Source organism: Madurella fahalii (genome assembly GCF_045866475.1).
Source record: "Madurella fahalii IFM 68171 DNA, scaffold_2, whole genome shotgun sequence".
Taxonomy (NCBI): domain Eukaryota; kingdom Fungi; phylum Ascomycota; class Sordariomycetes; order Sordariales; genus Madurella; species Madurella fahalii.
The window spans coordinates 4,701,841-4,717,070 of record NW_027263972.1 but is presented as its reverse complement, the minus strand read 5'-3'; the positions used below and the strand labels follow the sequence as shown (position 1 = coordinate 4,717,070).

The window sequence follows — 15,230 nt, the reverse complement described above, 5'->3', positions numbered from 1 at the left end:
CCTGGATGAGAAAAGGGGTAGGGGCTTGGACACCGAGGTATGCAGTGTGCAGTCGACGCTCGGCGTTGATAGGAAATTCAGAGGCAAGGCGTGACACCCGTGTCACGGAGAGAGGAATTGCAGCGGGGATGACACGTCCAGGTGTCTAGATGGACAAGGCTGAGTTGTGTAGCGCCGGCAGATGAGACGGGATGAGCAGGGACGTGTGCGGACAGCAGGGCAACGATGATGGGCGGCAGAACCTGAGCAGGGATTTAAACACCGGAGAGCTGCTGCTGCTGATGGTAGATATGGATCCGATGACGAGCATGTGAAGACCAAAGAGGCGAGCTTACCAGAACGAAACGTGATCCCCCCTTTCTGACACAAACACAAAGAAGCTTGCTCTCTCTTGTTTCTCTCCTCAGGTTGCCTGTTGATTCTGCCTTCTTTCAAGCGCTCCACGCCTGCTCGGCCCACAGCTGACTCCAAACCGGAGAGGCAAGAAAGAGAAAAGCAAACGCTCAAAAGGCCCAAATAAGGTTGGTTGCATCTGGCCAGCGGATATGTGCAGCACCAGACTTGTGTCGGCACACGTGACAAACAGGTGCCGGCCAGTCCAGGACACTGGCTGGTACAACGCGAGGAGCACAGAGAAAGAATGCATCGTTGAGAGGGGTTCCGTTTCGGGAGGTCTTGTCACGGTGAGTGGGTGTGAGCGTGCAGCTTGTGTGAGGCTTGAAAGGAGAGAACAACACCCCGGATGATGTATGCGGGATGTTGTACGTTTGGTGGCATCTATCTTTTGGCCAGTAGCCGCATGCAAGTCATGCAAGTCATGCAAGCCACGCGGGTGTAGACACGCCCTCCGTACCCTATCTGCCGCAATCAAGTCCAAGAGAAAACTCCAGCGGACCAGGCAGATTGTGCGTGCCGAGGCCGAGCAAACCATCCCACCAGGATCATTATCCGACGTCCATAACCCACTTTCTGCATGAATTTGCTTGCTTCCCTAGATCTATCCTCTAAACGACGAACCAGCCATCGCGCCCAAGCCAAGCCATAAACGCCCGTCCCATTTTTAAGGGAAAGGGATCCGCCAGGGGTATCGCGAATCAAGGGAAATAAGAAGTAAGTGCGTAAGGCAGCCGAGTGCGCCAAAAGGGGCTAATGTATCTCTGTGTCGGAAAACCTATCCGTGATCTATGGCCATGCATGTTTGGAGAAGCAAAAGTAAATTGAGCCCCCTCCACCATACTCCTGAGCTCGAGTCGAACGTCAAAATGCTCTTCCGAAGGCCTTCTTGTGTCTTTCTATTGCTGTGTGGTCTAAAGGGCCAGAAAGGAAAGGAAAGATAAAGGAAGAGGAAAAAAAAAAAAAGGGGGGGGGGGGGGGGGGGGGGTTGGGGAGAGGGCACAACCTTGCGCCTGAAGCAAGGTCGAATAATCATCTGTCCCCCTCCTCCAAGGCAACCTTTTTGCGTCTTCCTGCGTCCCAGATTGGATGGTGAGTAGTGAGGGATCATGTAAATCGGGAAATGCATGGCCCACCTGGACCCTAAGCAAAAAGCAAAATTGAGTCGAACTCGTCTTGTTCTGTTGATCTCAGCCGCTAATCATTCTTAAGCTTTCTCAACTTCTCCGAAAGAAACTGCCACCTCTGCATAAGCTGTTGATGGGTTTGATTTGGCACCTTCCTCAGCCGGTCCATGGCCAGGCGCAGATGCACCTCGGATCCCATTTCCGGGCAATCCCAACCCGCGGGATGTGAATACTGGCAGACGAGGCACACGAGGTGTGACGCGGGCCGAGGCGCCGGGTTTAGGCCAGTTAAGCGAGGGGCTTGGGAGGGGGCGGTGGAAGTGCCGATGGTTCTGTGGGCGATGCTTGCGGTAATCCATCCTGCTGGAGGTTCGGGGAGGTTGTCGGGTTGGGGAATTCCATGGCTCGGCTTTTGTCTGCCACTGGCGTGGACTGTGCTGAGTGCTGGGGCTCCGTTAGGTTGCCCGCTTGGGTGGCCGTGTCCGTCGTGTCGACCATTGACGTGTCCTGCTCCAGTTCTAGTCGCGCCAGGGGCAGGTTGTTGCCGGCTCGACGTCGCGGTGCCGTCTTTGTGTGGCCAGCCGCGGCTCTCCTGCATGACGTGCTGGGCGGCTGCTTCGGGGTCGGTGTGCGGCGCCGGCCGGAGGCCTGGGAGTGACGAAGCGGCTTTGGAGTTGCGCGAGCCTTGGTAGGGGTCTTCGTGGGAGTTGCCGCAGTTTTCCTGGGGCGCGATTGTCGCGGCGTGGACTTTGGAGTCTGTTGCCCCTTGCGTGAGCTGTTTGTTCGACTTGCGGCTTGCTTGCCAGCTCTGGGTGTTGCCGGTGTACCGGCCGCACTCTGCCTGCTGGTCCTTGAAGAAGAAGACGGAGGAGAAGACTTTAAACAAGATTTCTTGACTTGCGTACCTTGTGACGCCTTTCTCTCTGTTTTCCGCGCGTTAGACCCAGTAACTATAGACTCACCAGTGGCCGGCGTCCCGGGCTCTTCCTCGTCGCTCGACTCGCCCCCGCTCTTGTCGCTGCCGACAAAGTCCCCATCACCATCTCCGTGATCGGTATCTGCTGCGGCAACGTCTTGGGCATCGTCGAACTCGAATCGCGGACCGATGTAGTTAGTAGCCTGCGTTCGGTTAGTGAAAACCACCATAGATATCGCTCGTGGGCACCCACTCTGCGACGGCGACCTCCACGGCCGAGTATTTCCATATTCCGCTCCGACTCCCGCCTTGCCTCTTCCTCGCGCTGCCGAAGAATCTGATCCCAGACGCTCGCATTCACGTTCTGCTCAGACATTTGCATCGAATCTGCCAGCGTGCCCTCATCGTTGGCCCACACTCGAGCAAAGGCGAAGGCAGATTCGGCCGACTTGTCGGGGTCCGTCTTTGTCTCTTCCACCGCAGACCGATCCAAGAGCTTGTCCACGGCGGCCGAGTCGTATATAATTGCGTCCTTCTTCTTCCCTTCGCCAAACAGGGCTGCCGCGCCGTACTTGAGGACGGACTCGACGTCGTTGGCCTGCTCATCTTTTCTGTCGTCGTCCATTCTCTCAATCAGCACGTGGTCGAGCGCGAGCTTCTTGCGGCCGATTTGAAGTATTTTCTCCTCGGCCGAGTCGACGGTCACCAGTTGAAAGCATAGGACCTTCTTCTGCTGGCCGATGCGGTGTGCTCGCGACAGTGCCTGGATGTCTTGATGCGGATTCCAATCCGGGTCGAGGATAATGACGGTGTCGGCTGTGGCCAGGTTGATACCTACGCCGCCCGCGCGGGTCGACAGCAGCATGGCAAAGAGCTCCGAGTTGGGAGCGTTAAAGGCGTCAATCTTCTTTTGTTTTTCCATGCTGGACTGTGACCCGTCAAGACGCTCAAATCTCAGGTTCATGCCTGTTAGGAAATCTTCAAGGATAGTGAGTTGATCCAGGAATTGGCTGAACAGTAGGACCCTGTGGCCGCGCTCCTTTAGCTTGGGGAGCATGATCTCCAGAAGCATGAGCTTCGACGACGCCTCGACTAGGTTGCGGCGTGTGAGCTCTGGAGAAGTGGTCCGGTCCTCGATTGCCTGGCTGTAGATGAACGGATGGCATAGGCACTTTCTGAGCTGCATGAGGATATTGGACAGGCTGCTCCTCTCGCTAGTCTTCATCTTGCCGCGGACAAAGATGGACCGGATGAGCTCTGGATTCCGCTCAAGGATCGACTTGCACAGTTTCTCCTGAAGGACACTCATGCTCACGGGCACAATGACTTGGGCCATTGGCGGCAGGAATGTGAGAACCCCAGCCTTGGTCCGGCGCAGGAAGTATGGCCGGATGAGCTCATGCAGCTTCCCGATATTCTCCGACGAGACCTGGGCAAATTCCTCGTCGAGCTGCTCCGCTTTCATTGAAGGGTCAATGAACTGAATGAGGTTGAAAAGCTCCCGCTTGTTATTCTGTAGCGGCGTTCCCGTCAGCAGCAGCTTGAAGGGGATGCGCAAGGCATTGAGCGCTTTGTAGAGCGCGTTCTCATCGTTCTTAAGGGCCTGGGCCTCATCAACAATCAGCCCTGCCCACTTGGTGGCGCCGAACCGGCTCCGCGTCTCATTGTCCTTGACCGAGTCATAGGACATGATGACGACGTGGGCCTTCAGTTCCCGACTTCCATTTGGGAACAGTTCGTAGTCCAGGGCCAGCTTCTGCGAGACCTTTCCACCGTAATAGGCGACAACGCGGAGTTCGGGAGCCCACTTCTTGATCTCACGGCGCCAGTTGGGGCATGTGGAATTGGGAACCACGATCAGGAACGGCCAGATCCTGGGCTGATCCTGGATGAAGCTTGAAAGCAGTGCGACGACCTGGATTGTCTTGCCCAGGCCCATCTCATCGGCAAGAATGACGCTCCGCTCGTGTCGGTAGTTGTAAAGAATCCAGTTAAGGCCGTCGATCTGATATTGCATTAGTTTGCCCCGGCGGAGACCCTCGGGCTGCTCCGTGACACGGATGGCGTCGTTGAAGTTGAGTTGGCGGAATTCGTCGATTCTTTCCTTCATGTTGCGCCAAGGCTCGGGCTCGAAATGCTTGCCATTCAGGTACTCGCGGTACGCCTCCAGGAATGCGTCATAGATGGATTCCCTGTCCGGGGTGGGCGGAGTATCCCACACCGCGTCGTCATAGCCTAAGCCCTCGAACTTGACGAAGATCTTGACGACGTGGAAGACCCTGTGGAGATCGTCTTCGAACTTGTCCTTGCGGGACTTGGCTCTGTACTTTTTCTCATCCTCGCGCGATCTCGGGGCATAGTGGACGTCCAGGATGATGTCAGGCGTGATCCAGACGTCGTAGATTGCCTCCCTCTCGGTCCACCGGAGCAGAGAGTCGTTGTGCCTCGCGCCATCAGGAGCGTCCTCGGCAATCTCCCCAAAGGTCCGCTTGATGAATGCCTGGCGCATGCTAGGCATCACGACACCAAAGCTCCAGGCACCTGGCATCCACTGGCAGTGATTGTAAGACTTGTTCTCCCATTTGAGCAGGTACTCGAGACTGTCTTCATCGAAGTCGGTGATGTTCTGACCTTGAGTATAGCTCTTGGGATCCACGGGCCGCCACGCCACGATCTTGTCGACTTTATCCTCTTCGGTCTCCTGACAGTCCTTGCAGTACCAGGTGATCTGGTACTCCTCGCGGCGGTGCTTGCGCAGATTCAGAGGATCGTTGATGGCAGGGTCTCGTGCCATGGTAGGATGAGGCAAATGTTCGTAATGCCACCCGCGATGGCAGCGGCTACACCGGAAAAAGACGTTGTCCACGTTGTTAATGAGCTTTGGCTCGACCGGAGTAATCGGGTCTACGCCACCGTTCTCAAGACGGAGCTTTTCCTCCTGTTTCGGTGACTTCTTCTGAGAAAAAGGGACACAAGATGGATTTTTCGTGCGGCAGCCCTGGCACACGTCGTGGTTTGGTGCGCGTCTGTCCCTCTTCTTGTAGATGCAGATGCAATACCGGCATTGCAAGACAAAGGAGTCGGGCGCGACCTTGGTGACGACATGGTCGCGCGTGCTTCGCACCCCAAGACAGACCTTGTGATAAGAGTTCGAGCAGCCCTGACAGGGGATTAGGGCACCCTTGTTCCTGTCGTCCCCGTAACCACAAGAGTCACAGATGGGCCGGTGGGCTTCCTTGAAATCGTGCGGGATAGACGACTGGAAGACCTCGCGCACGCTTATAATCTTGGGAGCGGCGGGGGTCTTCTCCTCGACATAGAAGATGTCATCATCATCGTCTAGGTACGTATCCCTCATGATCTTGTTGGTCTTGTTCGCCCGCGTTGATCGACGACGAGACTCAAACTCAATGTCCGAGTCGCCACCTAGTGAGACGCCTGTAGCCAGCGGACGTAACCTCGTGGATAGCTTTCTAAGCCTCCTCCGTTTGGTTTGGACGATATCGGACTGGACGAAGGAGAAGGTCGGGTCGTCGCCGTCCGAATCCTGAAGTTCGTCCCTATCGTCGTATTGAGTGCTTTGATGGAGTGCCGAGCGAGCTCGAGGCCGCAGCCTCCTTGAACTTCGACCTGCCTCGACCGAGCGGCCACGTTCGTCTTCGCTAGAAACAAGAAGAGTGCTAGCGCGAGTGCTAGCGCGAGTGCCGCGCCATCTGCTATCGCTCTCGAGGTAGTTCTCTATTGATCCCCTCGTACGAGCGCCGCGCGTGTTGGGCATGTCGTCATCACCAGAGTCCTCATCGGCGTCGTCATATCCAATATACGCAGCGTCATCGTCGTTTCTCTTTCTCTTTTTGGTGCCTCCATCAGCGAAGTCGTCAAAAGAGTCGTCGTCCTATTTGAGCAACGTTAGCAGTTGTTAACGGACATCATGGCCGGTTACAATGGAATGAGGGAAGAGAGGAGAGCCCGATAAAGCATGGGCCAAAGTACACCACAGGGGCGAACTAAACAGCACTAAGCTGTGAAAGTCGGCCGGTTTCATAATCGTCAGTCTCTATCCATGCGCCACTTGACGCCGCGATCATGAATCAAATGATTGAGGGCAGTTAGTAAGCGGCGACAGTTGCTGCTGTCCGTTTCCGTGCCTTCCTTACCATTCTGTGTCGCTCCGTGGTAACGAGGGCTGCGATGGTGTTGCGAGAAGTGAAGAAAGTGATGAAATAGTGTGAGTAACGATGCCCTCAACCAAAGGATCGCAGAACACGACCGGAGATTCCTGCGGTCTAGCCCAAGAATTGCGGGCAAAGGATTTGGAGTATGCTGTGCTGGGGGAAAAGAATGGGAGTTTGAGGTGCTCGCGGAAAATGAGCCCGCGTAAGATTTGAGAGCCCAAATTCGCCAAGCATAAGAAAGAGAAGAGGGCTTGAATCGAGGAAAGATGTGGCTAGAGAAGGTTGGAAGAAGTGGGCGGAAGAATAATGGAGGAGAAGGTGGCAGAGAACCGCGGAGGAGATGGAATGGTAGGATAGAAAAGGCGCGGAAGGCAGGTGACAGGCGCAAGTGATCAAAGGTGAGGGCACTGGCGAGGGGCTACCGGCGAGGGGCTACCGGCGAGGGGGCACCGGCGAGGGGTGTTTCTCGTCCGTACTCAGCTAGCATTCAAAACGCAGGCTTGGACCCGCCCTCGCCGGTACTGTTCCCGAAAGCCTGGCAGACGTTGCGGGCTTGCCATGTCCGACGAGCACATCCAAGGGCAAGAGGCAGCCCTTCCCCAAGGACAGCTACCCCTTTTTGCTTTGAACCGATATCTAGACCGCTCCCGCAAAGCAGCCCCTTGTATGCTCTGTTTCCCCTGAAACCCCTTTCCCGCAGTCTCTCCAGATATTACACCCCAGGCAGGGCTCAGCGCCTTGCGCCCCCGCCGATGACGTGACAAACGCTCCAAAGACAACAGGCAAAACCGTCCCTGCAAGACACAAAGCACATCAAAAACGTGTCTTACCCTATGTCGTCTCCTCCTCGGCCTGTGGTACTCGTGCTGGCCGCGCCCGTCCACTTCGACGTGCTGATATTCCCTTCGTTGCGCCGGTGATAGCCACGGCAGGCGTACCTCAATGCCGACAGGTCTGATGCCTCCAGTAGATGCGCCTTTCAATTCCTTTCCAATGCCATTCTTTCGTACTTCGGTAGCCGGCCAAGACTCGATCTCGCTCTTGGCTTGTGATTCCAAAGCGCTCGTTATTGCAAGCGATGTGGCGGCGATTTTGTCAAGAGCCAATGGGTCGGGCGCATCGTCGTCGGGCAGGTCAGACTGGAAGTCGTAGACAGCTGGTTCTGTGGCCATCTCATCGAACAGTAGCTCGTCGTCCGAGGTCAGGAAGCCATTGGTCGTTGCCATTGTGTGGATCTGGCGCCGACCGGCAGCCTCGGGCGTTCGAACTACTTAGCAACTTGTTTGATATGGCGGCATTCGGGTATTCCTGTGGCGCACAAGTATCCAATGCAGTCGGGCGGGAATGCGTGCGTCTCGTGGTTGTGGGAAACATCAGCTAAACAGTATATTGTCCGGAGTTGTCGAAAGGAGACAGTGGATGACACGCCGCCGGCTAGAAACACGCGTTTAGTGTACCAGTAGTTTCGAGACTCAACCTTAGGTACCTTACCTGGTTCACGCTAAAAATGGGGATCGATCAGTGGCATTTCTGCACCATTATTGGTTAAATGGCCTGCATGAGTGGGGCATTGAGCAACCGTAGCAAGGGTCGAGGCTCGCGCCGGGACTTTTTTTTTTTTTTTCTTTTTTCCTTGAGAAGTCAAAAACAGCAAAAGCTGCAACTGACCAGTCCATTTAGAGTAGACGTTTGACATATTTTGCTCCATCATTTACAAACTCTGCTAGTGCTCCTGTATCCTTTTAATCTGTATTCAATCCGGGTCTTGGTCCAGTGTTACTCTCCTCATTTTCACTTATTGCTCGGTTGACACAGTTAGAACCGTGTTCGGGGGACTTTGCAGTTGAGACCCTGCCCAACGCCGAGTTCCCGGCATTCAAAGAAAAAGGCAGGCACCATGACCTTGCCGTTAGTCCACCGAGCGGCCCGACGCTCAGTGTTGGTTACTTCAGCACAAAAAGTCTCATTCGCTGCCCTGTCGATCAGGAGCGCCTCTCTTTCCGCTGTTCACCAGGCACTTCTCAGGTCTGAGAAGGCAAGGCCCCAAGGTGCCCGGCCTGACAGACTCGCTAGCTCATCAGAAGGGAAGCGCTTGACATATGCCGAAAGAAAAAAGATGAGAGAGGAGTTGGCCAAGCAGAGGCCGACTTACAAGATTCGAAAGGGCAAAAAGGACATCACCGAATATCCAGACGAGGCAAAACCGCAGTCCCGCAAGGCCCGTTTCTACGATCCGGATTCTAGCTTTGGCAAGAAGAGCTTTGTTTATCAAATGAAACAGGGCCTGCTGAGTGACCAACTGAAGGAACTGCAGGAGGAGGTGCAGAAGAAGATGCGATCCCCAGGCTCGGATTTTGAACGCAAATCCACGTCTCGACCGGCTGTGGGCTCGGCGCCGAGGAGTCGCGGCGCCCGGCGTTCTGCCCGAGGCAGCAGAGATGTAGACAGGCCGCGGCGAGGGGTAGAGGATGACGAACCCATGTCAGACGCTCAGTTCCGGACAGCCCTCGGAGGAGACGAGCCTAAACGGCCAACACGGACTGCCCTCAGAAGAGACGAGCCTAAACGGTCAACACGGACTGCAAGCCGTCGCATCGGCTCTAGCAGAGGCGCCCCCATTCCCGACTCGGGCAGAGAAACTCGCCCTCGACACAGAAAGGAGCTTGAACCACTCTCGATTCCCTACACCACGGCCGCCTCTCAATTCCTCTACGGCAAATCCACTGTCGAGGCCGCCCTCCGCTCGTCCCGGCGCAAACTCCACAAACTCTACATTTATGACGGCCCGAACCGGCGTATCACGTCGGACAACGCCCTCATCCAATCTCTCGCCAAGCGCAAGAACATCCCAGTCACCATCCTCAAGGACGACACCGGCCTCAGGCTCATGGACAAGATGGCGTCGTCGCGCCCGCACAACGGCTTCATCCTCGAAGCCTCCGCCCTACCCCAACCCCCCCTAATCGCCCTAGGGCCCGTCGCAGAAGATTACCCCTCCAACCCAGGCTTCCCCGTCACACTAGGCCACCAGTCTGCCGAAGAAGCCGCCGTCAACGGCACCAGAACCTTCCTCCCGTCCCCGAGCAAAACGTACAAGCCCCTCGTGGTCGTCCTCGACCAGATCCTCGACCCGGGCAACCTTGGCGCCATCCTCCGCACGGTCAGCTTCCTCGGCGCCACCGCCGTGGGCATCACGCGCCACGGCACCGCCACGCTCACGCCCGTGGCGCTCAAGGCCTCGGCCGGCGCCGCCGAAGCGCTGGACCTCTTCAGCATCAGCTCGCTGCCCGAGTTCCTCAACGCCTCCCGGCAGAACGGGTGGGCCGTCTACGCGGCCGTTGCCAACGGGCCGAGGGGGTCGGCGGCGCGGCAGAGGCGACATATGAATTTGCGAGATGTCGAGGAGGCGGACCCGCTGAGGAAAGAGCCGTGCGTGCTGCTGATCGGGAACGAAGGGGAAGGGTTGAGCAGGCTAGTAGTGAAGAAAGCAGATTACGAAGTGAATATCCCGAACCTGTCGGGCTCGTCGGCCGTGGATAGCTTGAATGTTAGCGTGGCGACGGGGTTGTTGTGCTCGGCGTTTTTGAGGGGGATGGGGAGAGAGAGGTATAGGATGGGAGGAGTTGATGGAATTGCTGCGGATAGCGAGACGGTGGAAGAGGCGGGCAGTTTGTGGTAGTAGGTCACGACAGCGGCGGGATTTGTATTCAATCTGTACGAGTATAATGGGCATATAGAACTGGGCAGATACAGTGTCAATGTACGATAGGATACCCCGTGGGCGGTACAAGATCAGGGGCTGAGTAAACAGTTGGATGCCCGGTTCCAGCGGGGTGGTTGCTCTGGTCCCGCCGTGGCATGCAGGGTCCAACAAGGATCAACTCGCTGATCCGCACTGTGTCCGCTTGCACGGTTCAGATATGCTTGCTCAATGTACCGGAGTCCATGGCCTCTAAGCCTCTATTCTTGCTTGGATCCCAAGCAGATGGAATTCCATGCCGAGTTCAAGGCTTAACATCTTGCAATGTCCAATGGCGGTGCTAGTGCTTCCCTCCCCGCCAAGCCCCGCACCCTCCCAGCAGCTCCGCCAAGCAAACAGGGGTGCGGCCTGCTGCGGCCATCATTGTTTTCATCCAATCCATATCTCGACAATGTCAACACTCGACAGCAAACCTTCCTCAGATGACAGTCGACAGCCCCTGATTGAAAAAAAAAAAGAAATTCAGGTTTCCCGATTCTGGGAACCATTTGACCTGGCCCAAGCTGGGTCCTTTGCTGCTTGTCCAATTGCGGCCCCGCCACAGCAACTGCGCCCAACGGGCGCTCATGCGATTCAAGTCCAACTCGAGATGCGCCCACTACCGCCTTCACTATGGCTCCTCATCGCGGCGCAACTCGATGCCCGCGCACACGCACAAGCCAGGTCGCAACCCAAACCTCACCTTCTTCCTACGGCAATTCGAAAGATGCCCCCGGACCAAGGCGCTAAATTCCACCACTCGTACTGCGCCTTCTCCGACGACGACGACGTCTTCCGCTCAGCACCAGCGAAACCATTCGCCGCAATAGCAGCGCGCACCGCATACGAAGAAGACGACTCGCTTCGCCTAGCCGCCAATTCGTCGGCCGAGCTAGCCCTCCGCCCGCCATTCGTCGTAGTCTCCGGCCGCGAAGAACAAGACGAACACCAGGCAGCGGCAGACTCGGCCTCGGACTCGGATTCGGCCTGGGCCCTCTTTCGCCGCGCAGCCTCGGCCCTCGCATTCCTTGAGAGGCGCCAATGGTCCTGCCCTAGCGGGACGGCCAGCTGCTCCTCGATCGGCTACCCCAACAGCTGTTGCCAAGAAGGCGAGAGGTGCGTCGAGGTGCCCGACACGGGGCTTGGGCCGGTCGGGTGTTGTCCGCAGGGCGTGACGTGCGGAGGGGGCGTGTCTGGCTGTGCCGACGGGAGCACAGCGTGCGCGAGCGAGATTGGCGGCGGGTGCTGCATACCGGGGTTTATTTGCGCGGGCGTAGGCTGTACGTTCTCCCCCTTTCCCCCTTCCCTCTCCAACCCACGATAACTGACCCCATCCCCTTCATTCAACAGGCATCCGCCCCCCGCCCTCCCCATCCCCATCGCCTTCGTCCCGTCCCCCTCCACCACCCTTAACAACCATAACAACAACCTCGACAACCACCATCCCGGGCCCCACCCCCTCCACCGTCATCGTCACGGTCGTCATCACCATCACCCCCTCGTCCACCCCGCAGCCCATCACCAGCACGGTAACACGGACCCGCACCGACTCCGGAGCGGGCGCCCCCTTCCGCCCCACCTCCTCCCCCGACGATTCCCCGCCGCCGGCATCCACCTTCTGCCCCACGGGGTTCTACCCCTGCCACGCCCGCGTGGGGGGTGGGTGCTGCCAGACAGGGCGGGACTGCCAGACGACGAGCTGCGCGGCGCCGGCGGAGATGACGACGGTGGTCAACGGGAACGGGGTGACGGTCGTCGTGCCCGCCGGGAGCGGGCCGCCGGAGACCACCGGTGCCGGCACGTGTGCGGAAGGGTGGTTCCTGTGCGGGACGGAAGCTGGCCCCGTGGCGGGGTGCTGTCCGACGGGGTACAGCTGCGGGACGGCGAGCTGCTCGATCGCGGGGACGGCCACGGTGGCGAAGGAGTTGCCTTCGAACGATGGGTTTAGAGTAAGGGGTGGGAATTGGTGGATTGGCTTGATGATGATGGGGGTTGGGGGGTGGTGGTGGTTGTTGTTGCTGTTTTGTTCGATATGACGATAAGAGGAAGGAATGGAACAAGCATAGCGGTAGGTTGTTTGTTGGATCTGCATTGTCTGAGTAGAGTTTGCTGCATTCCGGCGGAGTTTACTACCATATCATAGACCAGGGGCTATACTACACGGCCCAGCCATCAAAAGGCAATAATGACTAACGTCCCATCACGCCGTTGTCCCCTTAATCCCCCGCTCTTCACAGAACTTCCTCACCTCCTTCTCCAACATCTCCTTCTGCCTCCCCACCAGATCCATAATCTCCTCGCACTCCTTCCCCAGATCCCGCCCAACGGCCTCATACAACCTCACCATCTCGTCCATGACCGCCTGCAGCTGGTTCGGCAACCACGTCACGATCGGGCTACCCCCGGTGGCCGTCGGGTGGCTCGTCCGCTTGAGGATGTACTCGCGCGCAAAGCACCAATGCCGCCACCTGAAATCCCTCACCTGGTCCAGCACCTTGATCCACAGCGCCCGGGTCTCTCCCACCTCGCCCTGCTCCCCCTCCACCCCCAGCGCCCAGTCCTTCAACCCCACCCTCTCCCCCTCCAGCTTGACCCACTCGAGAAACCCCCGGTGGTTGCTCGGCCGGTACCGCCTAAAGTCCTTCAGGATCTCCGTCAGCGGCGTGTCGGGCATGGGGATGGCGAACAGGTTGTCCACGAGGGGGATCATGGAGTCGTTGGCACCGCTCTCGCCGCGGAAGTCGACGGGCTTGCCGTCCGACACGCCCTCGTAGACGACGCCCCTGGGGAACATGCTCTGCGACGTGATGCCGAAGATGAAGGTCCGGAACGAGGTGTACGACGTGGGGCGGGAGCGCGCCCACATGGTCTCCATGGTGGCGTTGATCTTGCGGAGGGCGGTCAGGACGGTTGAGAGGGCGGCGTTGAGGTCGGCGCGGGAGGGAGGCGGGTGAGGGCCGGCGCCGGCGGCTTTGAGGCAGCCCACGGCGCCCGCGACGAGCGGGCCCGAGTGCTTGACCATCTCGATGTGCACTAGTACGAAGCCCGCTTCGGAGGAGGAGGGGTCCAGGCCGTGCTCGAAGGCGCGGATGAGGCGGAGGTTGGAGTAGTCGAGTCCGAGGGCGGGGTCGGCTAGGCGATAATTGAAGAGGGCGTAGGAGCCGGCGTATTCCATGAAGGGTTGGAATTCACAGCTTTAACGGGGTTTAGTTTGGGTTCGGTAGGGAAATAGAGGGGAGGATGAGCGTACATTGCAGCACACCGCGCGATCGGGCGTGCAATATTCGCCGGCAGAACATCCCTTCCCAGGCCGTACTCTTCGCCTTTGACGAACCGTTCATGGCACGGCTCAAGAAGGTACGCCGAGGCGAGGAAGGAATAGTCCCGGTAAAGGGCATTCATTAGAGGTAGGTTGTGCTGGTACTTGTCGATGTGCTCGGTTAGGTCTGGCAGCTCGCTGGTAACTGTGTCGCCCAGCTTCCCGTGGGCGAGGAGGCCCGGCTCGCCCGACAGCGTCTTGACGGGCATGCGCTGCAGGATGGACTCGAGCTGGTCAAACTCGGGGGGCAGGGTCACGATGGGGTCCATCCTGGGGAGGAAGCCCCTGGTGGTTGACACCATGAAGGCGGGCAGGGACGTATCGTCAGGGCGAGGGTCGTCCAGGACATGGAAAGAGGCGGTTGGTTCACCGAGGGAGCCCATGATGGCGATCGCAGATAGGTGGTTGGGTTGAGACGAAGATATGTTTGCTTGCTTGATGGTCTGCCGAGTTGCTGGTTGTGTGTGCTGCGAGCTGAGCAAGACGAGAATTCGAGATTCGGTGGCCGGCAATATAGACTGTGGCCGGAATCTATTCCGGCCTCATCCCCTCCCTCTTTGGAAGTGATCCAACGAGCCGATCGTCGTCCATCCCCTGGTCCCGGGTCGACGAGTTTCTCTTTGTCATGGGATAAGCAGGATGAGGCAGCTGGTGCAAGCTACCTCCCTCGGCCATTGCGCTGGGCAACAAAGAAGACAGAAGGACCCTTGAGCGCTCAATCTGAAGAGACTCGCAAGAGCCATCACAGCTTTTGGCTTGCAGCGCACAGTACTAGACGTCATGAGCTGTAGGTCCTAGCAGAGCACATCCGAACACGGACCTTTAAGCATGGCCAACAATAAAGCGTCTACTGGGACACAGACGCGGTGCTCTCACCGAAGCCTGCATTGACATGGTCATAGCACGAGGCACAGAAGCATGGTTGTAGTGTTGATGGTGTAATAGAATCTAGGTAAGGCTCCACTCTTCTCCGGCCTTAGCCGGCCTCAGCCGGCCTCGAGAGGTGGACGCCGAGCCAAGTGGCCGGAATGGATTCCGGCCTCCAGACCGGGTGGTCCGGGTGGAACGGTCAGCGCTTGGTCGGATGCCATCACTTGCCAAGTAGCTAACTTCTAGTCAGTTGACGCTCTCCACACCCGGACCAAGTATGCCTAGTCAGGGGCTCACCTGCATTTCCGCGAATCTGGGCCAACTGGTTAACACCCTCTTTCAAGCGGGAAACACCGTCCACGTCCTCGTTGACAACGCTCCTCGAATATGCCCCTTTTCAGACCTGCTAGATTAGCGAGCAGGAGGCAGTGCTAATGAGTCAAGTTAAAAGTAACTAACGTCAACCGCGGCTCTCTTCCCCTGCGGAGCCCGGTGCAACCAGGAGGAGAGCTTACTTCTCCAACTACTATCACCTTCCGTTATCGGCTTCCGCTTGTGCATCACAGGGCGGAAGGCGGCATTGCCCAGATTTGGGTGGATATGTGGATGAATCCGAATCCACCAGATCATATTTCCTCCTCTAATTCACAGGGCTCCATCCACTATTTAACCTCGCCTACTCTCCCATTTC

General features: G+C 57.6%; 4 protein-coding genes across 4 annotated transcripts; 2 read left to right on the top strand and 2 right to left on the bottom strand.

Annotated features, from left to right (window-relative positions):
• Positions 1-1,808: 1,808 nt before the first annotated feature.
• MFIFM68171_04127 (uncharacterized protein) lies at positions 1,809-7,837 on the bottom strand (the record flags this gene model as incomplete). The annotated part of the gene is made up of 3 exons (XM_071059547.1): positions 1,809-2,639; positions 2,690-6,331; positions 7,442-7,837. 3 exons carry the CDS (start codon positions 7,835-7,837, stop codon positions 1,809-1,811), a joined length of 4,869 nt encoding a protein of 1,622 aa, XP_070915648.1.
• A 671-nt stretch (positions 7,838-8,508) lies between these two features.
• Positions 8,509-10,290, top strand: MFIFM68171_04126 (uncharacterized protein; the record flags this gene model as incomplete). Its single annotated transcript, XM_071059546.1, has 1 exon — positions 8,509-10,290. The coding sequence occupies one exon, from the start codon at positions 8,509-8,511 to the stop codon at positions 10,288-10,290; it is 1,782 nt and encodes a 593-aa protein (XP_070915647.1).
• Positions 10,291-10,960: 670 nt separating this feature from the next.
• Positions 10,961-12,386, top strand: MFIFM68171_04125 (uncharacterized protein; the record flags this gene model as incomplete). The annotated part of the gene is made up of 2 exons (XM_071059545.1): positions 10,961-11,630; positions 11,701-12,386. 2 exons carry the CDS (start codon positions 10,961-10,963, stop codon positions 12,384-12,386), a joined length of 1,356 nt encoding a protein of 451 aa, XP_070915646.1.
• Positions 12,387-12,550: 164 nt separating this feature from the next.
• Positions 12,551-14,052, bottom strand: MFIFM68171_04124 (uncharacterized protein; the record flags this gene model as incomplete). Its single annotated transcript, XM_071059544.1, has 2 exons — positions 12,551-13,544; positions 13,601-14,052. The coding sequence occupies 2 exons, from the start codon at positions 14,050-14,052 to the stop codon at positions 12,551-12,553; spliced, it is 1,446 nt and encodes a 481-aa protein (XP_070915645.1).
• Between the last annotated feature and the right edge of the window lie 1,178 nt (positions 14,053-15,230).